General features: G+C 36.3%; 1 protein-coding gene across 19 annotated transcripts in view; it reads left to right on the top strand.

Annotated features, from left to right (window-relative positions):
* CDH18 (cadherin 18) overlaps nucleotides 1-26,349 on the top strand; it is a 562,593-nt gene that overhangs the window by 359,700 nt on the left and 176,544 nt on the right. For 15 of the 19 annotated variants that reach the window (XM_068931463.1, XM_068931461.1, XM_068931473.1 and 12 more), the window contains one exon: nucleotides 21,091-21,571. The exons of the other annotated variants lie outside the window; for them this stretch is intronic. In XM_068931463.1, the coding sequence (XP_068787564.1) occupies nucleotides 21,344-21,571 (228 nt within the window). In that variant the 5' untranslated portion in view covers nucleotides 21,091-21,343. The remainder of the gene's footprint in view (nucleotides 1-21,090; nucleotides 21,572-26,349) is intronic. 19 annotated transcript variants of the gene reach the window in all.

Genomic DNA, 26,349 nt, shown 5'->3' with positions numbered 1-26,349 from the left:
TTCAAAATGAAGGTGCTAACCGCATTCTGTTTTTCCCCAAGATAAAATATTTCTGCAGAAGAAAGTAATATATAATGATCTTAGAGGGTCGATTTGGTAACGTGATGTGAGAGACTAAACTGGAACACTAATGTATGAAGCTTGGACTCAGAAATGTTTGGAAATATTTGCAAATGTATTAAGCACTTAAGCTACTGTTTGAGAACAGTCACACAAGAAAAATGTTTAAACTCTGCATGCACCTAGTTTACCGTATCTTAAAACCTCCAGTACTTCAGAGAATGAGTTTAAGAATGAAATTTTTACATTTCTTAGAGATGAAAGTATGAAATCAGCTGAGGCAGAAGTTTATAATACTAGCCTGCAGGAATTACATTAGGTTAGGAGCTATGGCTGTTGCTTTAATGTATTGCCTTTTGTTTATGCATAGGGAAAAAGAATGCAGTAACATTTTTCTTACTCTGGGACAAGCTATTTTCTGCAGTTGTACCCCCAGATTTGGGAATATGCAGACTCTTTATCCCAAACTCTTTCCCATAGAGCAACAAAGACCAGGCTCGGGAAGCGAAGGAGTAGTGCTGTATTTTAGCAGAGTCGAAGTAACTGCCAAGAGTATGGAGTGTTTTTTGTGCGGATGTAACCAGGATGCAGATCAGAACGGGACAAACCGAATCTGCCAGCTCTTTGCTACCAGAAGCACGGCTCCCAGCTGTGTTCCTCTCTCTCTTGTACCATGTCTGATGCTCGTTCATACTGAGAAGCCGGTTCAGTTCAATAACCAGAGGTAGACTAACTCAGCCGAAAAGCTGAAGGGTTATCTGTCCTTGTAATGAGCTACATTGAAGTGAGATGGCAGGGAATGAGAATAAAATCAGAGGCAGCAGACTATATTTTGATAGCTCTGTGCTGTTGGAGTTAATCATCTATTGTCTAGCCACAAGCTTCCTCCGTCTATACAGCTTAAAAGCAGTAGCTCCATCTCTGAGGGCCTGTATACCACCTGCCCACCATCACCTTGGACTTTGGGCAGAAGCTGACCTTAGCTGAATGTAACATGAATACTGGCTTAATAAAAATCAAGGAAGGAAAAGGGAAAGTGAGAGAATGGCTACATCACACAAACTAAAAGGGTTATAGGCTGATAAAGGAAAATTAAGTTTCTTGAATAAGTATTACCAGTTTTCTGAATACCATCTCCCATGGTTGGTAAAACATGTTCCAGTTAACTTTTCAAGCCATATAGCTTTCAGAGAACAAGTTGCCATGGGGATACAGCTACATTACTGTATTAGAAATCAGCGCCAAGGCTTTGTGGAAGACAATAGTTGTTGAGTTGTAGGAATTGCAGAAGTAAAAATAAAACTTTTAGTTAAAACATTGGGAAGAATAGATGAAGATGATGTGGCTTCTAAGCTCTTTGCCTGAATTTGGAGGGCAACAAGATGGCTTAGAAGCTTATTGTCAGAAATAGAGATTCTGATCTTAGGTTACTGGTACAAATCCTACCTAGTCCAGGGCTAGTCCAGTGGGATCAGAACTGTTGCTACCTAATGATTTTTCTACACTTCTGGCACTAATTATTCTCTTTTTAGGGATTTTAACAGAAGAAACAGGGGGAGTCCCTGTGTTGTGGGTCTGTAGGATAATTTCTTCTGTATTCCCAGAAAGTCTTTTCAGGACAGAACCACAACACGTTTGAATGAACTTATGTCAGGAATAAAGAAAGATTATTCTGATGCTGGCTGTCCAGTGCCTTGTCTATGCAAATGTCAAAATGTGTGGTTCTTAAGGGTATTAAGTAAGTGAGCAAAGAAAAAAAATAATTAAGATAGGTGATGAGCATTTGTCCTGATGGTCTGTATAGTTTTGCAGAGTGAGAGTATATTGACGCCACTAATATACAGCTATTAATCTATTAAAAAAAGCAGATAAATGGAGATGAGCTGTGGTTGTAGTGCATAGTTGGTGTTTGCTGTCGTTCTGGCATGTGCATTTTTTTCAGATTTTATAGTCGAGTGTAGAATTAGAAGAAGAGCTGTATCATGGACTGTTTACTTCCAGTCAGTCCTTTTGGTATATATCAAAAGGATTGATACCTTGTGGCCTGTGTCGTGCTACTAGGGTATCTAGTCAGCTCTGGAGTCCCATTCCTCCACTCCCTAGTGGAAGTGCAATGAAAACCAAACAAAACAAAACAAAAAAAAAAGATGTGATCTCTGGTGTGTATTTCTTTTGTGATACTACTAATAAAGCAGCTGCAGTAGATGAGATGGACCCTACCTGTCTCGGACTTCTGTATTCTAAATTACTGGATTTGACTCCATTTATAAAGAACTGATTTTTCTCTTTGCTGTCAGTAGAAGATAGAGATCGAATAGAAAGTGGATTTTAGAAATAGAGAAATTTCCCTGTATTTGGAAGAATGCTTGTGTTTAAAATAAGCTAATGTATATACCCTAATTATATTAAAATGGTAAGATTTTAATTTACTACAGTCTACATAACAATAGTGAAGGGTAAAGGATGAAAGTAAACCACTGTAAGATTTTACTCTCTAGCTCTATATAATCAGTTTTGGCAAAACAGAACCTGAATGGCAGAAGTGGATTAGTTTTCTCTTACATGTGTATGGCAAAAGACCTAAAAGGCACAGCTAAAGTGAATAGAATGGTATGCTAAAAAAAGAAGTATGTTTAGACAATGTTACATATGTAATACTGCTGAGATGGATCAGTGCTTTACATCTGTTTTTTCCAGTATCTTAAGTGAATGAGTTGCTCCTTGTGGTAGGATATGCAGACTGATATTTGAATGACTTACTATCCAGAGGTATCTGAAGTTCATGTTATAGTTTAATCTATTCTTTAATAACTAAGGAGTTTTACTTTGGAAGATAACACAGCAAATGCTCTTATTTACGCTTTAAAACTTTTATATCCTCATAGCAGGCTGTATTTCTCAGGAATTTGTTCAAATACATGCTGAAATAAAGAGGATTGAACTGTCTGTTACGTAATGACGTCACTGATGGGCAGTGTCTTTGGTTTAGCACAATTATATGTGAACAAGCTTTAAGGAAATTAGTCTGAAGAAGTCACGCATGTATTAGTTTACCTGTAGTGTCTGAACACAGTATTCGCCTCCCCTTTACATTTTTAACCTGATTCGTGGGCACATTCTGCAGCCCACACTAAGCATTTTACTGTCAGTGCTGGCAAGCTACTCATTACAAAAAGTAACCGCATTTCCAATTTATGGACAGAAAAACTTCAGGAAATGCACACATCAAGGAAGCAGTTAGGTGAAAAAAAACTTTGGGTTTCTCTTTACATTTTCCTCCCCTCACCCCCTTTTTTTTTTTAAATTATATTCACCTTATTCAATTAAACTGTTTCGTCTGCATTCTCACAGTGAAGAAAAATGACACACTTTTTATTAGCTGAAAGCTTGGATTCCAAACTGACAAGCACAATTAAGTGATGCAAGCAGTTGTATAAATTAACATTACAATATAATGAGTAATTCTCCTTTAAATCCTTTCCCCAGTGCTTTCCGAGAGTAAAGGTAATGGCCACACTAGTGGCCAGAATATCCATATGCATAAAATGCTGTGAAAATAGTAGGTTAATTGTTACAAATGCTAGTGTAATGCTATAAAACTTACAGTATATTATTTCTTAAATGTCATGCCTAATATTAGAAGGCTCTTGGTGTGAGGAGAATCTAAAACTCTTTGGAAAATTGTCACTATTTACTCACATTTATTTAGGAAAAATAATCAATTAATAAAATTCTTGCAGAATTAAGATAGTTCTGAATCAAACCTGATGACATTACTAATTTTCATAGTTTTGGATTAGGCACTGAATGTGAGACTCTTTACTGGGATATTTACATCTATATGTGTATATGTATTTCTTTATGTGCCTGTGCACTTTTCACACATATGACATCTCTGTGTTACTAAAATAATCATGTAAAGAGCCCATCACCTTCATGCGAAGGGCAAGCACAAGAGTTAAATACCAGTCAGAGCTGCTTAAACCTTACATTAGTATCCTTTACACAGCTTGTTCAATCTCCAGACACTTACAATTCCAGAAATGTCAGCACCTCACCATTCAGAGTTTTAGACATGAAGCCAATGTTCAAGTTTAAATATTACGATCAACCGCATGATGATGTTTAGAAAATGACTTTATCATCATAACAGGGAGCTGCCCTCAAAATCATTTTGGGGTGGAACATCTGTATTATAGGAGCTCTTGTTCCATAAACCGTTACTTTGTGGAGTAAAGATGCTCATGACTGACACATGTGTGTTGTAGAAGACTAAGGGGCTAATCTTTGCTCAGTTGCTTTAGTGTGTACCATATAAACAGTCTGTCTATCAAGAAGGAACAGGCCTGAATCCACCTTAATACTATTACTTCTGCAGCAGGTCAGGATCACAGACCTTCACGCTTTTATGAGCTTAAACACAGTTCTGAATCACTGTAATTTATTATCTTGATACTACTATTCTGTTGTGCATGAAGCTGGTTGCTGGCTGTTTTGCTAACTGCATATTTCCTTCAATTCTCAAAGGGTGATGAGGTGTTGCTGGTATCCCTGTCAACAGCCTAAACCTTTTTAAGTAATAGCAGAGCTATGCTAGGATATGTAGGAATTTGTGTGTTCTTATCAGTGAAATACCAATTTATTTTCACCAAAGGTAACAGATAGCAAGTGAGGAAACACTGAAATGGAAGAGAGCAAAACCACCAGGGAAAGGCTTGAATCTCACTTTGGTTGGCTGGTTAGAGATTATATCGTGTGGTGCACAGTTTTGATTTATTATTTCTCTTGACTACTTTCGTAGGAGTTATTCTTGGCTTCACAAAAAATTTCTAGAAGTTGTTACACTTCTGATTTTTTTTAATGTATTATTCATGGAATTATGTTCTCTTTAATAACTCTGTTGAATGAGTACTTTCATGAAAGGATAGAGTTTATAAAAAACCTGTCCTTCTCCCCCTACAAATAGTTTACATGTTGCATTTAGGAATCTCAATCTACCACATTTCACCACTTACTTGAATAGAATACTATGGGAGCACTGTAGTTGTAAGCACTGTCAAAAAAGGCTGTAAATGAGATCGAGGTTCAGCTCAGAAGTTCACGCAGCAGCATTAAGATAATTTGTTGTATCTTCCCAGTCACATTCCTTCCCTTCTGGACATTTGAAACCTCCAGCTGAGCCAGGTGCTGTTTTCCTCCAGAAACTGAAATATTTGGGTCGTTATCAAGAACCTCCTAAAGCTCAGGCCTGTCTTGGGAGCCCAGGGCTGAAAATGTGTAAGTTTTGGGTGCAGGTTCTTCTATGCAAAGAAATGGAAAAGTTATGAGGAAGCAGAAGGGACTCTGTCAGCTTTCTCAGTCTTTCAGGGCCCCACCAGCCATTGCATATTCCAAGAGAAACAGCTACAAAAGCAAATGTTATTGCTCGGAGTTTTGAAACAAGCTAAGGTACAAAATGGCATGGAACCTCTGATATTTTTTGCCTCTGACTGCAGAATGCTTGTACCTCACACCTAGGTGAAACAACTTTGATCTTTCACGTGAAACGCATTGCCTGTTGAAGTGGGAGTATGATTTTTCTGAGTGTTCAGTCCTCACTGAGGTGCTCTTCTAATGATGCTGAAAGATTATTAAATCAGAGGATCATGCTACATCCTCGTCCTGTTAACTCAGAGAAAGGAAGCTAAGCTCCAGAAAACACGTAGGTTACAATTTGAGTTGCCTTCTAGGTGTGAAGAGTCCAGTTTTAAACTTTTTCTATTAAGCATATTGTAAATGGTCTCATGAAGACCTTCAATGCACACTAGAAAGCCTATCACCACATACTATGCTTCTTATTTATGAACAATATAAAAATGGCCTCATACTCCTTTGCTTGCTGTTAGGCTATTCTTAATGTGTTAATGGAAGAAAAACACATTTTGAAACTGAATACTATGTTCTTCAGCTTTCTTAATGCTTTTCCGTATGTGATGCATTTGTCTAAAGCTGACCCATTAAAACACCAATGACCTGACCTTTTCAAAAGCTAAATTTTAAGCTTAGTTTTAAGCAAATAGTTAATCTCATTAACATCAGTGAGCTTTTCATTAATAGGCTTAAAGTTAAGTGAATCTTTTTTTTTTTTTGTTTGCATATTCAGAGCCTGAGAAGTGATCCTACTGATTATCTGTCTTTCTCTTACCCCGTCTGTCCCTAAGGATTTATTGCTTTTATAGCTTTGGCATTACATCCTAAGGTATCTACTTCTGCGCCTCGGAAGTTGTTGTCGCAAACACGGGTGCTAGAATTTTCACAAGAACATAGTAAAGTTACATATTCAAATTCGGTGGCAATTCACTGGGATCTGGATATGAAACATGTCTGGATATTTAAACCATAGTACAAGCTATCTGCATGATTATTGTCTGCTGTATAAAAGCTAAAATAATAAAGTTTTCATGATATATTTAATTTTAGTTAAAATGATATATACCCACACTCATTTCTACATTCATGCAGAATTCTGCAGGAAAGAATGCTAACGTGATTTATATCTGGACAAAAAATAAGGAGGAATGAAATAGGAATTACAAAAGACTCTTGGTTGAAATGAAGGACAGGATTTCTTCCTCAGAAAATAGGCTCAGGAATAAGAGTAAAAACAATCATCTGATGTAAAAGCATGGAAATATTTCCTTCTGTTCTGAAAAGATGACTGACTATGAAGATGACTCTGTAGGTTTTAATGTGAGCAGAAGATTAATTCTTGGAAACTTTATTTTTGTGTGCTGACATTCATGTATCATTTTAATGAAATGCCTATTCACAATGAACATAGTGTTCGTAGCGTGTACAGTGTGCAAAGATATGAATACATGCATCAGGACTGGAAGAGTAGGATCCTCTTTCTTCTTTTTGTTTTGGTATCCTTTTGTGACAAACTAGTATTTTGCATTTCTGAGAGAGCAAATGGGGATAAAACAGGCAGTTTGTTGGAAAAGAACAAGCTATTACATAGTCTCAACAACAAAAGAAGGATATGTTGCCATCTTCTTATGTCAGTATTCATTATCACTAGTAGTTGTTCATACTTATTTACCGAAATGCACTGCTACTGTTACATTTTTGACCTATTTTTCAAATATATTGTGTAAGCAAACGTTATCTAGACAGAAGAACTTTCCACTTCATTCTTTCTACTCAGTCCCCTCCCCTAAAAAATGGAAAGGAAAAAAATATATATACTGTATATTTATACTTCATATTTTTGCTTTCTGTCTAGCATAATGCAAGATAAAAGGTCTCAGTTGTAATGAGTACAGTTGTTGAACTGAAATTTATTAATCAGACCTGTGAAGTATCTTTAATGTTTGTAAGTATTTTTTTCATAATTCAGAGCACTGGAAATGGCAGAGTGAGGAGAAATGAATTTATCATGGAATTTTCAGTTATAAATTTTAACAGACCAGAGCAACTACTGCAAAATGAAAGTCTGTGAAAATTTTATTCACACAGATACGTAAGCATATCTACATGGACAGTGTTTGTACGTAACTGTGCTTACACACCCTTTAAAATCAGAATATTTTTAAACTGAAAAATATTTTCTTTGATTTTACTGTATCTGTAGGTTCTAGAATTTAGTTGGAAAAGAAGCTTTAGAACTACAGAAATATTAGTGGCATAGAACTAAAGTAGCTGCCTTTCTTTAAAGTCACTGTTGCCCTGTTGTTAATTTCAATGGAGTTTTAGCATTTTTTGCTTCCTGAATTTTTTGCTTCCTGAATTCTGGTTAGATATAAATTTCTGAAAAATAGGGGTTAGCTTAACTAAATGAATAAAGGACTGAACACAGGCAGAGGTGTTGCATGGCTCCTAAGATGCTAAAGATGTTTCCCTATTATAATAGCAAAAAGGATAGTTCTGCTAAAATATATTAGTTGGAAGACTACAATGCACCTACAGTATAGCCATGCATTACCATTTAAATACATTCTCCCTAAGAAGTCACTTAAAATATCACTAAACAGTCATTTCTTGAATCTTTTCAAAAGTCATTTTTATGAGACCTTTTTCGTGAAACTCTTCTGTTTGGATTTCACCTGAATTTGTTGCATCATTCCTCTCTAAATTTGCAGTACAGCAAGATAGAAGACTTAGGAAAATGCTTTCTTGGCATATTCTGGAGAGTTTCCATATTTGTAGGGAGTACACTGATGGAAGATAGAAAAGTTGTTTCTTACAAATTATGAAATCACTGCACTTCTTATGTGGATGTCCTACATTAGAAAACATAGTTATCTAGAGATTTGGAGAATCCTCCAACGTAAGAAAGATCTTCAGAAATAAGATACTCACGAAAATCCTTGCAGCTAGTCTAGCTTGCCAGTAGGGTGAAAAGTTCAAGTAAATGCTTGATGCTCGTGTTCGTTTCTGCTTCAAAGTGACAATAAAAGTACTTCTTACTACAAACACAGGTACGACTTGTTTCAAAGTAAAAGAATAGTTAAAATCTGACGTGTGGACTAGCATTTACTCATTCTATTCAGGCAGCCTTCTGGAAGATGTGGTATTTTTCTAATTATTAGAGTTTCATTTCTTGCCAACAAAAGTGGATAACTCATATATTTCTGCATTTACTTTAGTAATTAACCATGGAAATTTCCAGCACCAAATTACACAAATTTTCTTATTATTTATAGGCATACATTTCCTGTCTTCCTATCCATCTGCCCACAGGCACATGCGCTCTCATCTGTATCCCCTTCATTCATCCATCTGGGCAAAGCTGCCTTTGCAAGATATGTGGCTGTTTTATATAACTTGTAAATACTTGACAAAATGAATCTAAATTATACTATTTTCATTTAACAGATGAGATATTTTACTATAGGTATCTCTGAGGAAGTTGTGACATGCTAGTTGAAAAATCTGGTATTTATGGGTAAGTCATTCTAAAATGGAACTGGATACATTTATCAATGGAAGTGATAAAGTGAGATGATGGTTTGAGCTGGCTGAGCTGGAAGAGACAAGAAGATAGAGAGTCGGGGGGAAAAAAAGTTATGCACGTTTCAAGAGAATAGAGAAACCTCAAGGTAATGAAAGGATGAGTCCGATTGGTATGGTGTAGAAGGAAATTTTAGGGTAATGGTAAGAAATCAACATGCTAGTAGCAATGCTGTGTGGTTGACAGTGATTGCAATATAGATGGCAGAAGTAATGTCACGGGGCAATCAAAGACTTAAGGAGATTTCAGTTAATATGAAAAGGCATGTTTTTAAATACAGACCTCAATTTTAGACTTATATATATGAGTATCTCCTTCGCTTTTTTATTTTTTTATTTTATTTTTAAAAACGGGAAGAAGGGCCATTCGCTTTGTACTTTATCATTTATCACTTACTGGAAGAATTATTTACCTAGAAAATGAGATCTTTGAAGTCTATTTTCCTCCTTCTCCTAAAGAACGTACAAATCAGTATGGAGTAGTACTCTATAGAGTAGTAGTACTCTATAGAGTAGTACTCTCCACTTCTACTGAAGGTTGTATTGCTCTCAAGGGTTCACAGTTCTCTGAACTGTAGAAGGGGAGTCTAATGTTATTCACCTGAGAGACCACAGGAGCATGTATAGTTCTCCTCTATAGACACTTTATGCAACCAAAAATTAAAAAAAAAAATACATATTTGCATATAACAGATAACCTTTAGAAATTTGCTTCTGGAAGTTTGGGTATGGGTATATGACACAGTGAAACACTCTACAGTTTGTGTACTTGAAATTTAGTAGAAGGTGCCTCTTTGTTTGGGCCAACATACTCTCCTTGAAGAGCTCTTAATGTTACACAGAGTCCTACACTAGCGTGGTATTACTACCACCAGGACCATGCAGATGTATGCTCTCTCTTCTGCAACTTGCAGAAGTCGATTCACTTCACATACCCATCACACAACGAGTAGGGTTTAACAGAACTACCACCCCTTAATTATAGACCTCATGCAATATGTTTTTAATTAAAAATTAATCTAGGCCTGCAGCAACAGTAACAGAAACAACAGAAGTATAAAACTAATAGAAGGGTCCTGTTGTGTATTAAAGGAGATCAGGGAGGGAAAGTGTAGTTAGGTGGCACCCTCTGGGGTTCCCTCATCTTTGCTAGGAATATTGCATCCAGGCTTCTCTCCCAGGGAAGACCTGCTGCGTCCCTCTGACGGCAGAAGCAAGTCAGACATGAACACAGCGGAGACAGCAGCAGTACCGTCCCGCTCCAAACTGCGGTGGTTAGACACAGGGCTGCTCGCAAAGACTACCAAACTGGTCACGTGATTTTGCTGCCTTTTATGTTTCCTTTTTCCCTCGTTTCCCCTTCTAGGTTCTTCCGTTTTACCATCATCTTGTGCCCTCCCAAATAAACAAACTATTTTTTCCATATTCACTTTAGTTTTGCTACATCTGCACCTAAATTTGTTATTTCTAATAGTGTTTCCTACGTAATCTCAACTTTATGTAGGGTGATGGAGATGGTTAACTCAGTCCTTTTGACCTTGCAAGATTTTACTTTGAACAGCAGGTTGGGCTACACGATGTCCAAAGGTCCCTGCGAAGCTCAGTTGTTGTGTGATTAGATGGCTTTATAAAGAGGGTGTCAGGATGTTGATATATCTGCAGGGAAAGATCTTTGTGACGCTTTATTGAAGCCAGTAGCAGTTTGCTTCTGGCTTCATCTGGCACTGAAAAATAAAGCTAGTAATGAGCTAAAATGACTGTCATGTCATTAAGTCATGTGAGTGAATGACTGGATAGCAGTTTTTTTATGGGAGTTTAGAAGACAGAGATTTTGAGTCTGTAGCAACCGTTTTTTATAAGCGTGAAAAGCAGATGAGCAGATTTGCCTTCGTTTGAGTGTATGAGCTAGTTTCTTTTCTGTATTAGCTTGAAGTTCCTCTGCTAATTTAGTGCAATTGGATACCTGTTTTTAAGATGTGTTCTCTGGCTATTGCTTGTTTCATTTCGTCTCCAAAAGGCTTTATTGTTTACTGCAGGACTCCTGAGTGGAACTGTAAATTTGGAGGTTTGGATTGGTTGTTATAAACCTCTCCGAATTTTAGGAAAAAAACTCATTCAGGCATTATAACTATTTGAATTTTTCAGGCTTGGCAAATACATTTAAAAAGCATATGAGAATAGTGTTTAGTGCAAATAGCTTAGTCCTTCATTTTTCGGAATTGTCAGAAAGGCAAAAAGAGCATGAAGAAAAAGAATGATCAGAGAAGAAATAATGATCAGAGCTAAAGTTAAACAAGTCTTTTTAGGTATAAAAAAAATGCTTCGCATCTGCTTTGGTTCTTGGGGAAGAATTCATTTTACTATTTCTTCTTTGCAAAGAACAAGAAAAAAGATCTTGGCGTTATTAATTGTTTTGCCAGTAACTGATCCAAAGAGACAGTGGTCTTTGTCAAAAGCTGGGTACCACTTGACCTCTTAATGTTCATTTCTGAAATGCTAATGTATATTGAGGTTTTATACTAACTGCATAACATACCAGGGCCTTGTGAAGACTGAAATATTTTATCAACCCATCATACATTTCCCCTTCCGTGTATTGCCATAATTAAGGATTTGTTCATATTTTTACTGAGCGCTTTTGTGCCTAGCACGTTTATAATGCCAAAATACATTAACTTCGATTAAAAAAAATTGCTCAAGGTGCTTTCTTACCAACATAATGCAGTTGATGCTTAATGCCACTGAACTTGAAGTAAAATCTTGCCTCTGTTGAAGGGGATTGGAATTTTGCCATTCACCTAGTGGGACTCAGACTTTCATCATTTGAATCCAGCGTAAGGAAAATGGGGTCAGTCAGCAATTGTGATGTTCCAGAGCAGTGATAAATAAAATTCTAGCATGATTGCTAGCGGGAACCAAAATCTGTAAGTGACATTCATTAAATGAAGAGCTTATTGGGAATTTTTAGTCAGGAAGGTTTTTTTTAACTGCAGTGTGTCAAATTTTGGAAAGCAAAACTGTTTATGGAAAGGTTGTTTCAAAAAGAAAAAGGTTCAAAGTTAGTTATTTGTGCCATTTTTAAATGGAAATGACCTTTGCTTTGAAACTTAGCTGAATTTTAATGTTACAATATTCTGTTTAAACAAAATATTTTGTTTTTATTAAATAGAAGTATCTCATTTGCCTTGATGCAATTTTATTCTCCTTCATTATTTTATTAATGTTGCTACACTAAAAAATGGAACAAAAGATCTGTTTTTCTTCCTGTCTTGTGGTGAGTACCTTTAAAAAAAAAAAAAAAAAAAAAGTAGATTGTTTCAGAAACAATGGTGACAATTTATGCTTTAATTAAAAAGGAAGGGGAAAATCAGCCAATATAAATGCATTTTTGATTTTTTTCATCTTTTGAAACATGACATTTTAGGCATGCTTTCTCACACGATAGTCTCACTTAATGGAAAAGGATTGTTTTCAAGCAGCAAGCATACACAGTTAGAATTGTTTAACATTGATTATCAGTCATTTACTCTAATTTTTTTCTCTAAAATACTGAGATACAAGTTTATTTTTAACAATGTCTTATTTCTCACCCTTCTACCCTGAGAAACATATGTATACTATATATTATCTGTTGCCAACATTTCTATAACAAAATTATAATGAATAATTTGCGTATTTTTAAGGATTTTCAAGTACAAAATATTTGACTGGCAGCAAACTATGGGAGATAAATGTCTTGAACTCTTTCTTAGCCTTTAGAGTCTGCATTGGAGCCTCCTCCCTTTTTTTTTTAATTTGTTACCAGTCTTTTGGAATGCTTTCATACTTCTCGGAGGAGTGCTTGCTATTCATTTCCGAGAAATAATTTGTTAGAACAAACAGTACCTGTGGATTATACACAAGTGGCTGTTGCAAGTTCTTCCTATTTGAACTGAGTAATTACTCATCAGTGTCTCATGTATTTACTTCGATCCCCAGTTGGGTGACTTGACCTTTATAAATGGGAGGAATGACTCAAATCGTTGAAATCTTTATTCTGCTAGCAAGTCCTCTGGGAGGAGAAACAGAACGAAAGAAAAACTTCTACTGCTTTGGGAAGGTTAAAGGATTTTTGTGCCCTGTCCTACATACCTGTATTATCCTTGACTAAATACATGGACTCCAGATATAAATGTAGGTGGATTGATATCTTGTTGAGGAAAAGAGAAAGATGTGAGTCAGATTTCTATGAATCATCTCTCTTCTGTTTCCCATTTGTTCCTTTCACAGCAGGTAACGGCTAGCATGATTGTGTGTGCAATTATAACTGTAAAAAGAGTGGCTGGATTTTATCTGACTAACTGTGTTGTTACTGTTTCATGGTTCTGACAGTCAGTGCAAGCAATATATGTATAGCTACAAAAAGTATTTCTTCAGTAGTTGATGATGGTAGAGCAATTCTGTTATCCTGGCATTGCTATCTGTCTGCTTATTCTATATAAAATAGTTTGTGTCCAGTCAATCTCATTTCAATGTCATATTTTTACTAACGATTCATCATAGTTGTTAACTGTCTGTCGATGTGCAATATTGTTTGCAAATTACATCCCTTTCTTCTATTTTGTTTGCAGTCTTAGCAAATCTTTACGTTTTCAAAGAAAATCGTGTGTTTCTCTACTCAGCTAATCCGTTCCTAGAACATATTTGCTGAAGAGGGTACCAAAACAATTGGTTTATGGTGTTTAATAGTTTGCTGCTCACGTTCATATAAAATGTCCTTTTATAAACCTCTTCACTGTAGCTACTAAAATCAGTGAGTCTCGTAATTTGTCTCTACAGCTGCCACTCACTGAAGCCGTTTATTGTTAAAGGCAGAAGAGCAGATCGCGGCACATCTTGCACATAATTTAAGCAAAGTGACAGTTGAATGCACTTTTTAAGATCCTTTTATGCCAATAAGCTTGAATTCCATGGTGGTTCTAATGTCTTGGCAGCATCGTACTGCAGGTGGTAGTGGGGGGTCTAATATGAGCTGCCTGTTTGTATCCTGGCTATGAATACCTCAATTCTGATGGGAGTTTCCAGGTCTGATAATGTTTTGTCTGGGGGTATGGGTGATTAATATGTAAAAATTATGTTTTCCTTATTGAAAGGAGTGAGACCTGAAAAATGAGGGTTTTTTTGAATTTTTCAAAAAACACTTTTTTTTTTTTTTGTTAACAGTAAGAGAGTTCCTTTTTCATGTATCATGTTGGGCCTCAGTCTTCCCAGAAGCCCTTATTTGGGAATCTAATCTTTGCCATATAATGTTCTGGATTAATTGTCTGACTGTGATGTGGCTAAGTTTTTAGGTTACTCTCTGTGAATGGTGGCTCAGTTGGTGCCTGTCCATTAAAGAATCCATTAAAGCTTGTGCTTATTGATCAGCTACCCATAGGACCAGAAGAGGCCTCCTTCCTCACAAGCCCATATTGCTTTTATAAAATCTTGAAGCTCTTTGTAAGGCTGCTATTTTAAGGCCTTGGTGTAAGACAGTCTTGAATCTATCTTTATTTAGGAAAAAAAATGTTAAAAAAAGGCAACTCAACGCAATAACTACTCGAAAGTTTCTATTGCCAAAAGCAGCATTAAAGACTTCTTAATATTCCTTGTGACTATTCGTCTCTTAAGGCTGTTCTAGCCTGTCATGCTCTTATTCTTTCTAGTGCTGCTGTTAGTTAGGATTTCAGTGGGATTTTGTCCTGTGAGGTAGTCCATATAAAGACAACACATTGCTACTGTATTTTAATCTAGGTGTTAGCAGAAACATTCTGCACAGAATTGTTTGCCGCTACCTCAGCGTTTCTGTTCTCTCTTAATTGCAGGTGCTGCTAGGTTTTGCTTCCAAATTTTTTTGCTTCCAAAGATTTTTTTTGTAACAAACTCTGAATTCCACTTCACGTTACTCTTTATATATGGAATGTAGGGCCGCTCCTATGAATAATCTCAAAAATTTATTCATACCACATCTAGTCCATTTTATAAACCCAGCTAGTTCAAATGATATGACTTATACTAGCTAGTGAGGTGGCTTTGTATTAAGGTCTATTAAGCTAACAGGGAGTATGGATTCTGAACAACAGAACAAAACAGACAAGGAAAAATGAGTACGAACTTTTATCTAAAACTTGAATCAAGCCAATGCTGGATGATATTTGGGCTGTGGCCAGGTTTTTAAATAAAAGCTTTGAAATTATTCCATCTTCACAAAATAGAACTAAAAACAAAACCTGAAAGTATTGGTATGTTAATGCTGGATCAAAAAGTTGTGTCTGCCCCATATCTTTTTCCTTTTTTCTTGGTCTCAAGATATTATTAACATTTACAAAGGGAAAAATAAGACCAATCCATTGTGTGAGAAATTAGGAAAACGATTCATGCTTCTTCTACGTTGAAGTATTAGGTATGAACTGAGTTAAATCAAACTTAGGATGCAAATAATAAGAAAACAGACTATGTTTTAATAAGAAAATAAGAAATATTACTGTTTATTAATCAAAATGTATTAGTTTTCTTTAAGAAAAATATTTAATAAGAAAATAAGGAAACACTTCTGCACTGTGAGGGTAGCTGAACACTGGAACAGGTTGCTCAGAGAGGTTGTAGAGTCTCTTGCCTTGAAGATATTCAAAACCCGACTGGACACGGTCCTGGGCGATGTGTTCTAGGTGACCCTGCTTGAGCAGGGGGTTGAACCAGATCTCCAGAGGTCCCTTCCAGCCCCAACTATTTTGTAATTCTGGGACCGTTTCAGTTACGCCAAATTATTGAAAGTCAAATAGCCTATTCATCAGCTGCTAACCCAACAGGGTGCCTTAGCTCTATTTTTTGTGGTTTTCACAAAACATTTGAATTGGTAATAGTATATTAATTACTATAATTCAGAAGCTACTGAAATTTTAATAATTACAGAGTAGAGTCAGAGAGAAAAATAAGAAATTTTAATTAATAAGAATTGAGCAGTAAAGCTAATGGAGTATAACTTGAGGGCAAAGGTTTTTTTTTTTTTTAATGTATTAATTTTTAACTGTACACCTTGTGGTCTTTTTCATATTTAATATGTAATGGAGGTAAAATGGGAGAGAGAAAAAGAGACTTTAAAAACTGTCCTGGAATATGAGCAATTAGGAAGAGATCCCTTGTGATACAGAGGGTGGATTGATTTCAAGCTTCTAATGTTGTCTTGATGAAGGTCTGAGCCAGTAGGGGGAAGAGATTCTCATGAGCTGGGATTGTTTGACCTATGTGTGTCAGTCAGGATACCACTGAAAAATTAATCATACTTTACTATCTGAAATAATTGGAATTTTAAATGATTTAAATGCAAACTCTACAATCAAACTCTACTGTTATCTTTGAAAAATCAAGTGGGAAGAGTAATATGTTAATTCCTGGGCAACATCCTGATTTGGTATACCTAATTGTAACATTAGGACATGTAAAACATGTTACGTGTAAAAAAGTTAGGGCACGTATGTGTGCTATCAAGTCGTATTTCCATGATGTAGTATTATAATTTCCTCTCCTGAGGACCAGCTTGCTTTCCCAAATGCAGGATTTGTGTAAGGTGTTTTTTAGAATGCTCCAAAATGTGTGCTGTCCCTTTCCTTAAATAATATCACAGCATCAGATAGGACGCAGCTGCTGGTTTTTGTTTCGTCATGGGCTTTTGGTACGACTGTTCCTTTCTTTGGGGTGGTAGGATACAAGGGGAGAGAAGAAAAGGAAAAAGGGCATTTCTTTTTCCTTCCTTGAGTTTTTTCTAAGGTCTAACACTATAGAACTATAGCGTCAAAACATTTGTTGTTACTGGAATTACTGTTAAACCCTTTTAAAGGCATTTAATATAATTACATATTTGTTTTTAGTCTCATAGACGTAAACAAGGTACTGCATTTTACACACAGGGTGACAAGATGACATTTAATACTGTTTATAAATACTTTCCAAACCAGTTTTAACAGTTTCTGTTAAATCAGCTATCATCAGAAAGCTTTGTTTATTATGAAGCCTTGATGGTTATATATTGTGTTTGTATCGCATAGGCTGAGAAAAACTTCATGCTTTATCTATCTTTTCATGTGAAATCCCATAATAATAATAGCTCAGCTCTACCAGTCTTGGGAAAGGAGAGCAGAGATCAACTCTGGATGAAACCTTTCTTCCCTCTACCTACTTAGAAATTTCACTTTTTTTTTTTTTTTTTTTTTTTTTTTGTGAATTACTACAGGTCCTTTGGAATGCTATATATTCTTCTGGCAATCTGTCAGCCTGTTCTTCAGAAGGATAAAACAAAAAAAAAAAATAATATTCCATTTCTCATTCTAATATTAGCCCAATATTCTGTCCTTGGTCTTCAGGCCAATACACTATTATCTCTGCAGTGCAGAAACACGTACCATTAGCAATAGAATAAGCATTGGGAATACAGAAAGAAGAAATATTTTCCTGGCTGATTATTCATATGAATAATGATGTTGGTTTGAAGATGGTCAAATTTTTATAATGGAAGAATTCATTCTGACAGGGAGAAGTCTAGAGGGCAGAGGGCAGAGGAGGAAGTCAAAAAGTGTATCAGAAATGCAGTTTATTACAAGTTCCATAACTAATTGTTGTTCTATCACCATGGGACTAAAAAGGGTCCCTGAGGGATGTGACAAAAGATGTGCAGAGCCGCGTTTAATGTGCATTGCAAAACTGAATCATTCAAATGAATTCAAACGTGTGGTCAGTTTGATTATGGAGATGGAGGAGACTGAGATTCAGGATAAGACTCTCTTTCTGTACTGCCATAATTGCTCCTCAGCAAAGGATGTATCTCTTCATGATGGTGAAGCATTCTCATTTTGCATCACTCTGCTTATACTGGTTTCCAGGGAATTCATTATAGACACTTGCTGCCACACTAAGCCGTAACTCCTCTGCTCTGATGGTTTTCAGCAATGCTGGTGGAACTTTGCCGCCTCATCTTATTTAATTATTTATTTTAATTTTAACTCACTCTGACAGTCTCTTGAGATATACGACTCATTTTCGTGGGGAATCCCTGGAGATAACAATAATACAAGTCTATTCTGCTGTTGCATGCAGCATTATAACAAAAAGCATGAAGCAGGACACTTAATTTGAAAGTGCAGAAAAGAGCATTGAGCAGCCAACATCTCAGTTTATTAGGGAAAGCCAATAATTTAAAGGATTTCAGAAAGATTCAGTCCTTCTTTTGAGTTCCTCACAGCTCATGTGCCTCTCTGCTTTGCTTTGCCATCTTTTCTTTCCATCTGGGCTTGTCCTCTGTAGATAAATTTTGCTGCCTTCATGGCAGTGTGTTAGGTTTGGGGATTTGTATTGTTTGGGTTTTGGTTTTTTTTGTCTTTTTAAATGAATTTTTGTCCTAGACCTTTAATGGGAGGGTGCTTAACAACTAAGAATGAGGAGTCTTCTGCTGAGTGTTATTTAGGCTTTGATCTTAAAAGGTGTTAACCAGAGCCAAAACACTTCAAAGAATCTTCACTAAAAATTCTTCCTCTTTTAATTGTTCAACTTTTAGTCTCTTTTACTGTCACAGAGGAAATGTTTCTCCAGGCACCACACAGAATCCTATAACAGCTGATATCTGAATTTCTAATCATAATTATAACAGCAAATAGGCTCCATTGTCATGAAGTCTTTTTCTTTCTTTTAGAAAAGATTTATGTAGAATAAAGAATTTTAAAACTTTGATTTTGTTGGGGGGTAACATGTTTAGCAGATGATCTGTAAATTGAATTAAGATCATTTTGGCAGAAAGTGAAATTAATGTCTCCTGTGTTAATGCTAGGATGAACAGGCATTCTTGAGATGAAGAAGCTCTTTGTAGTTTGGCGTTTCTTATTTGTTCAAAGTCATGTAAGAGCTAGGCTAATAACACAGTTTACAGGATGCATGTTGCTATTAATGAATTTGTTCTATGTATTACTTCTGGTGGGGGGGAACAAAGTTCTGGAGAGTAAATCTTGATTTGTGTTATCTGCTGCACTCATTATGTTTACTTTTTCATGAGGTAAGATTTTTCCAACACAAACAAAAAAATCCCACAATTTCTGTAAAGGAAAATTCAATGATAATGATTTCAAATATGTTTTAAATATGCCATTCTGAGAAATCTCGATGTGCTTTATATAGTATTTTTTAGTTTATTATGCACTGCTTATAGTCTTATGAACTGATCCCAGGCATTTCCCAAGATAGTAACTAGGGGAAGAAAAATAATGCTCGAAAGGATAAACCTTTCGTTTTGTAAGGTACTGGTTAATTTTAATGTACATCTGAAATATAACAATGACTTACCTATTTAAATAGCTCATCTGTAAATGTAGAAATCTTTAGGAGGAAATTACATACCTCAGGGCAAAAGCTGATTTGCAGCAAGAATCAGTAAAGAACGCAGAAAGGCAGGGGAACAGAGGAAGACAAATACAAGGTTAGAAACAAATGTGTATCTCAGAACTGTGGAAAAATCCCGATCTAGTCACACTGATATTTAATGAAGGTAATTTTATGAATCTGTTCTGAGATGGGATGTGAGACTTTTGAGAGTCCAGTAGCTTGGTCTTTATGGGTTTTGAGGGGAGATTACATTGCTGTGGAAGCAGGAAGCAAGGTAAAATTGAATGTCTGCAAATTTCTTTCTTCAGTTTCGGTATATAGTTTCTTTTTGAATTCCTCCTCATTATCAGGAGACTGTTGTTTTTCCTTTCCTTCAGAATGCTTTAATTTTCATGACTTAGGTACTACCCAATGTCCTGAACTTGGTAGTAGCAATAGAGAGTATGTCCTTTATGGGTATTCCCAATTTATAGCACAGTCTTGAAGTATTGTTTCATTATTTTCATGAGAAAGTATACTTAGATGAATGTATAAGAAAGTATGGTCAGGCTTCCAGTGTTACTGTGTCTTTGGAACAAGCTTAAGGGGAAAAAACCCTGCCAAGCAAGGGAAGGTCGGTGAGCTTCCACTGCAGTATTTTTCCAGCTGACTTCTAATTTCTTGCTTAGTTTTTCTTTGGAGGTTTTGTTCTGTTGTGTTCCCATGGAACTTGCAAACAAAATTAGTTTCATCATATTTCTGTTCCTGTACCACCTTAATGGCTTTCTGATATTTAAACAAAGCCAATATTGGGAAGGCAGTTCTAATGCTTATTAGATTTAGGTAGGTTTAGGTGCATGTTTTGAGACTCCTGATTGATTGATTGTTAGTATCTTCAGATAACTGAACAAACTGTTTGCCCAGGGTAGCCATTTTGTTTAATATTCCAGAGTTATTTTTAAAGATGCTTTTGCTAAGCACTCCATCAACTTCTATGGACATTTTTACATTTTAAATAATATTGTAGTATAAAACTTCCCTTTTGAAATTGAAAAAATGTTATATCACTGGGAATTTCGAAGTTTTTGTAAAAATAATACTGATTATCTAAACATCAGTATCTGAAATTTCTGTCAGTATGAAATAATTTTTGTAAAGCTCCAGTGCAATATTGTTCGGAATTTAAGCAAAGCACGATGGGTAAAAATGCACGTTTGGACTGCAGTTCCTCCCAGTATGCTCTAATATTGACTCAGACTCAAAGCCCGATTCAGAGGCTGTCTTTCCAAACCAGTCGTACCTTGGTTTTTTTCACAATCTTGAGTCTCTGTATGGTATACGAAAAGACCAAGAACTCATCTATATGTAAATAATTTTATTTTACTGCCAGACTAGTAGTGATTTGCAGGCAAAAGTCCAAATGAACTGTTCTGAAACATCCAGATTTAATAATGCATACATTTTCCTTAGCTTGGAAGAGCCGTACTAATTTTTAAGGCATTTAGATAAGAACAGCCAGAAAACCTTTTAATGAAAGGACTGAAAAGAAATTTGAGTTACAATGAGAGTCTTTGAGGAACTGGTTACTACAGCTGTGACTGTATCATCTCAGGTCAAAAAGCTGAAAATTGCTGGTTTTAGTGATGAGTAAGTGGCTTTCTTTTCTTTCCCTATTAGATAGAAAATGGTCGGCTGTGGAGCTCTATTGTGAAGACCTCAGAAGAAAAATCAATTTTTCCAGTCAGCTTTTCATAATGTAAACATAGTTTGAGCTTTCCCCAATGGGCAGCTAAACCATGAACAAGCAGAAAAAAACGTTCTGGACTGTATTTCTGAACCAGGCTTCACCTTCCATCCTGGGAACTTATTAAAGGATTACAGCTGAAAAAGACCAGAGAAAGAAAACTTTGAACAGGAAGTTTATCCTACAATGAGAATTACAAGTACATCTTGTATCTGCCCAGTCCTAGTTTGTCTCTGTTTTGTGCAGAGGTGTTATGGAGCTGCTCACCATGGCTCCATCAAGGTGACTAGAAACCAAACCAAACACATAGAAGGTGAAACAGAAGTGCATCATCGTCCCAAGCGTGGATGGGTGTGGAATCAGTTCTTTGTTTTAGAAGAACACATGGGACCAGATCCTCAGTATGTAGGAAAGGTAAGGTCGTCATCTTGCTTTTTCCCCCCGTCCCCTGAAATGTGCCATTGATAGAGGAAAATCAGACCTCTCCTTAGGTGGTGCCTCCCTTTTTAAAGGTGGAGACCTCTTGAGACAGGAGTATTGCTACATCTATGCTCAGTGAATTTACCAATTGTCTGTGTACATTTTCTATGTTAATTGTCAAGATAGAAATATGAATTAAGTAAATAGGATGTGGATATTTAAATATGTTGAAATAGTGTTTCTTCTGAGCTCAGCTAAGAATGGCTGAAGTTGAGGGCAGCTGGTACTCTTACATCAGATTTGGCCCCAAGTGCTTGAATTATGTCAGTGTTAAAGACTTTCCCATGTTACTTCAGAATAAGATTCAGTTCTACTTCAGGGAACGTTATAAATACAGTCTAGGGTCAGTAGGCTATTCATTTCCCTTTGAGGGAAGGGTTCCCTTTTCCTCTAAAAGGAAATCCTTCTGTGACTTTCTCCATTAAAAGAGGCAGGAGATACATTACTTGCTACAACTTCTCACAAGTTGGTGAGGTGTTATTAAACTGTAGTTTGTCAGGATGCCAGCAACCAACAACAAGACCTCCGCTTATGTTTGACTTATGTAGTGAGCTGAGCTTCAGGCATAAGCTCCATTCTGTCGTGCTGATGCAGTTGTCGGGTGGCCAGCTGAAGACTGGTTTATCGTGTGTAATGTTGTCTGCATGCATGTTTGAAATTTGTATTAAAATAATACAAACACTGAAAATAAGCTTCATAAAGAGATGTTTGAGACAGAGCTTTTGTGCCCCTGAATATCGTCTTTCAGCATTATGATGGCATTTTTTTATTACTTGACTTAGATGAATCTTTATTTCCTTAATGAAAAAGGAGAAAGATGTTGAACATGAGGGAAGAAACAAGACGTCTAATGGGGATGAGGGCATCGAGAAGGAATTATTTCATTTTAGTTCGTCTTCAAGTTGGAAAACTTGAAAATTACATCTTGGAGTATACAAAACATCCAAGAAGAGCAGTAGCTCCTGAAATCACAGATGTCTGGTAGCAAAGTCTTTCAGATTTGGATATTATTGTCTGAGCTAGACATAGCAAATGGAGCATCGATGTTTAAGGGAGTATTGCCATAAAGATCAAAAAAGAGCTCCATGATTTTGTTAATACAACCTAAGTGAAATATGAAATATTGGGCATTTTTCCAGGTAATAAAAAATAACGGTTATACTGAGGGATGTTGAGATTTGCGCAGGAATTATAAGCTGAGGGAAGAACTTTCTGAATGGAGCTAACAAGTTATTTTGAAAGGGAAGCTTTCAAAATAGGTGAGGCAGTAAGGGGGATATGCCTTCAGACTCATCCTAGAGTCTGAATTTCTAAGCTGCAAAAGTTGAGATAGTCCAAAGAGAGATAAGCCAGTGTTAAAGCTGTTGTGCAAAGTAAATATTAACCTGTATACAGCTTCCGATTACTTTTGGCTAAGAAAAAATGGATTTATATGTGGAGCAATGCAGAGAAAAAATACTACAATGAACAGGGTCGTAGTGGGGAATAAAACATATTTGTTTAGTTATTTCAACAGATAACGGTGGAGAGCATTTATATTTTCTGTAAACGTGCCCTGGAACAAAGCACAAGGGAGAGAGAAGAGCTATTTAAGTTGATTGAGTTTCACTTGAAAAAAATGAGTTTTTGCTGGCCATGAGTTAATTTGGGATGGAAGTAAGAGAAGATAAGTGAGGTTCTGGAGGATCCTCCTAGTAGGATGAATGGGAACAAAAATCTGAAATGCTTTCAAAGTAAAGCATGCTTTTCTTTGCGAAAGCATTTATAGACTTGATTGCTTGCAAGAGCAGAGACCTGGATTCAGTGATAGTCCCCTTCAGTTTTATATTCCTGTCATAGTGTTGCATTTTTTTCTCTCATTCTCTGACCACTTTATCAATGCCAGATTTATGGAGATAACAAATAAGATTTCTTTTTATCCTTCATGCTCAGAATGTGATTAGATGCCTTTGTTTGAGGACATCTCTTACTCTGTATTTCCTAAACTTTTTTCCCTGTTTCTCTCAAAGAATTCGCTATGGGCACATACTCCGAGTGTCCTCACAGCAGTAGTAAGCTTGTCTTTGAAGAACCTTTGTGGGACTTAGGAGCATCTGTGCTCCCTTTTGCATTTGATGATAGTTCTGATGACCAAATTTAGTGCAGAGATCAATCATATTAGCTCAGGCATTTATTTTTACTTCAGAAAAAAGGCTGAGACGAACAACGTCTTAATAATCAACAGAATTTCCATAGCAGTCACTGTGCGTGTGTTTCTTTTCATTTTGAAACACAGATGTCTTAGCAATGTTGCATTAATTATAAACACCTCGCCAAGGTCTCATTCTGCATGCTTTAATTTGAGGGGTTTTCGAGTGGATCCCCTCAGTATATGAAAGAAGGGCTATGCGTGTGTTGCCCTTTAGTTCTGGGCTTCTACTCTGTAGCACTACCCTATCAGTTCTGTCAATTACTAATTCTGTGGACTGCCCTGCTTCATTGGGGAGAGTTTTGCCATTTGGTATCTGTCCTCTCACATTTTTCACACCCAGTTTGGGAGTAACATCACAAAAAGCAGAGTCATTATGTACAATGCTGTTATAATGATTGCAGTCATTGTCATGGAAATGCACACTGAGGACAAGAATAAGTTAGGTCTGCCATAGAAATGGTAAGGTTTCCCGTTCGTATCATGAAATGACCGTCAAGAGGATGGATTAATTTACTGCCATGATCTCTTGTACAGCAAGTGTTAAGACAACAAGTCATCATTATATTTTAGTATCATATCCCCATATAGTAACATATCCCCACTCCTCACTCATTATTTCTTTTCTTTTAAAATTTGTCATTTGGAGACTGGAAAACTATATAAAATGAATCCATATTAGTAATGCTCATGAGGTTTTTATAAGAAGGAACATGACAAAACACAGATACTGCATGAACAAAGTTGTGATATACATGAGAAATGATCCTTTTGTAGATGCTAAATATTTTGTCTGATATCTAGATTATTGAACTGATGCTCCCTTGTGCTTGGGGTCAATCTTCAATGTTTCAGGTGATGTTTTCCTGAACACACATCTCCAAAAATAGTTTTATATTAAAAAAGCTATATTTAAAGTTCCTAAAACCACAGTTACTTCTTTTTCTGAAATTATGAGTTATTTAGGGAAGTTTTCACAAAAACTTCTAAAAGGTCAATACTGTCTAATGGCGTTCTGAGAGACTATTCATCTGCAAATATGTGCCTGTGTGTGCGGTGGAGAAACTGAGGGAATTTGACCAAGCAAGAACGAACATCCCCTTCTCAAACAAGCAAGTGAATTCACAGACTTGAGCTTTCAGCTAGAAGAGAAATCATGAGGAGCTTTCCTGCGCTCTCTGATGAAAAACATCCTAATGAAAACATAGCTTTGAAACTGAAAGAGGCAGGGTTATTAAGTGCACAATGACTTGGTGAGGGGTTGGGTACCACCATTGTATTCGGTGCAGCAGCTCAGAAGAGCAGATTCTCCTGAGGGAATCTAGAAGAACATGCACAGTACTGCTACAAGTGTTAACATTGCTCAGTTCCTATGGTTGAAGTAAGTTGCGTTTCTCTTGCATTTCCTACGAGCTTCCAAGTTAGATAATTCATATGTCAGGATATGCAGATTATGCAGTCGATAGCATTCTTCTTCATTTTGAGCGTTGATACATCTTTGTTTCCTGAATGTCCTGTGTTTTTTGAAAGTGAGTTGCATCGGAAGCAGCTCATAACTTCACATTCACTATGCTTTTTACTTTAGAGAGAGAAGTTAATGTACAGTGGTAAAGGGAAGATCACTGTTGGTCTGACTTTGGAGTGAGTTGTGCCTTAAAAGGGAATAGCAGAGGAGGCATAATGAACAAGACTGATACATGTGGACGCTTTGGATCTGTAACGTCCTGAATGCATGCATCTCTCAAGCAACTCTTAACTGTCCCCTAAAGAGCAAATAAGAATGGTTCTTCAGGTATTCAACTGCAGATAGGTTTTCAAATGCATTTTTCTTCCCAATTTGGGGTGTAAGGAGAGTGACATTTTACTCCATTCTCCTATTTCTACCTGTAATTATAAAATACTTTCAGATTTATGTTGATGGGTAATACAGGGAAGCATGAGCAGTTGGAAATGCATGTGAATGCAGAAAAGGGAAGAGGGAAGTAACAGCTTTTAAAATGACCTGAAATGGTTGTACTGAATACTAGACAGAAAAGGAAAGAAATCCCAGTAGTTATTTTAAATTTACAAGGTAGTATTATTTTTTTCTTCTTGAAAACAGAAGTAAAGCATAACAAACTAGTCATTCAAATTTCTTTTCAAGATGATATGATAGCATAACACTGCAAGAAGTTAGGTCTAGCACAGGAGAGAGACTATAATGCTTCCTCGACCATATAAAGACGATTTCAGCATGTCAGATTTAATGACAGTCATGGGAAAAAAGTATACTTTAGAGGAACTGCTAGAGAAAAAACAAAAGTTAACTTGTATAACTAAAATGCATTTATTCATTTTTAGAGGCTTGTATAAAATAAAGCACATCAGATGTTTCCACACTTTCAAGATTAGTAAGCTGTTCCAAAATTTATTCTAATGGATTGGGAAAGTGCTTTTCTTCCATGAAAATTAGAAGAAAAAACTAGGTGTTGCCGTCTCAAGATTTTGCACAGGTCTTGTTAGCTGTCTTCATGCCTTTGTAGAA

This window comes from Struthio camelus, chromosome 2 (assembly GCF_040807025.1).
Source record: "Struthio camelus isolate bStrCam1 chromosome 2, bStrCam1.hap1, whole genome shotgun sequence".
NCBI lineage: Eukaryota > Metazoa > Chordata > Aves > Struthioniformes > Struthionidae > Struthio > Struthio camelus.
Note: the sequence above shows the minus strand (reverse complement) of the source record. Positions and strands in the feature narration are given on the sequence as shown.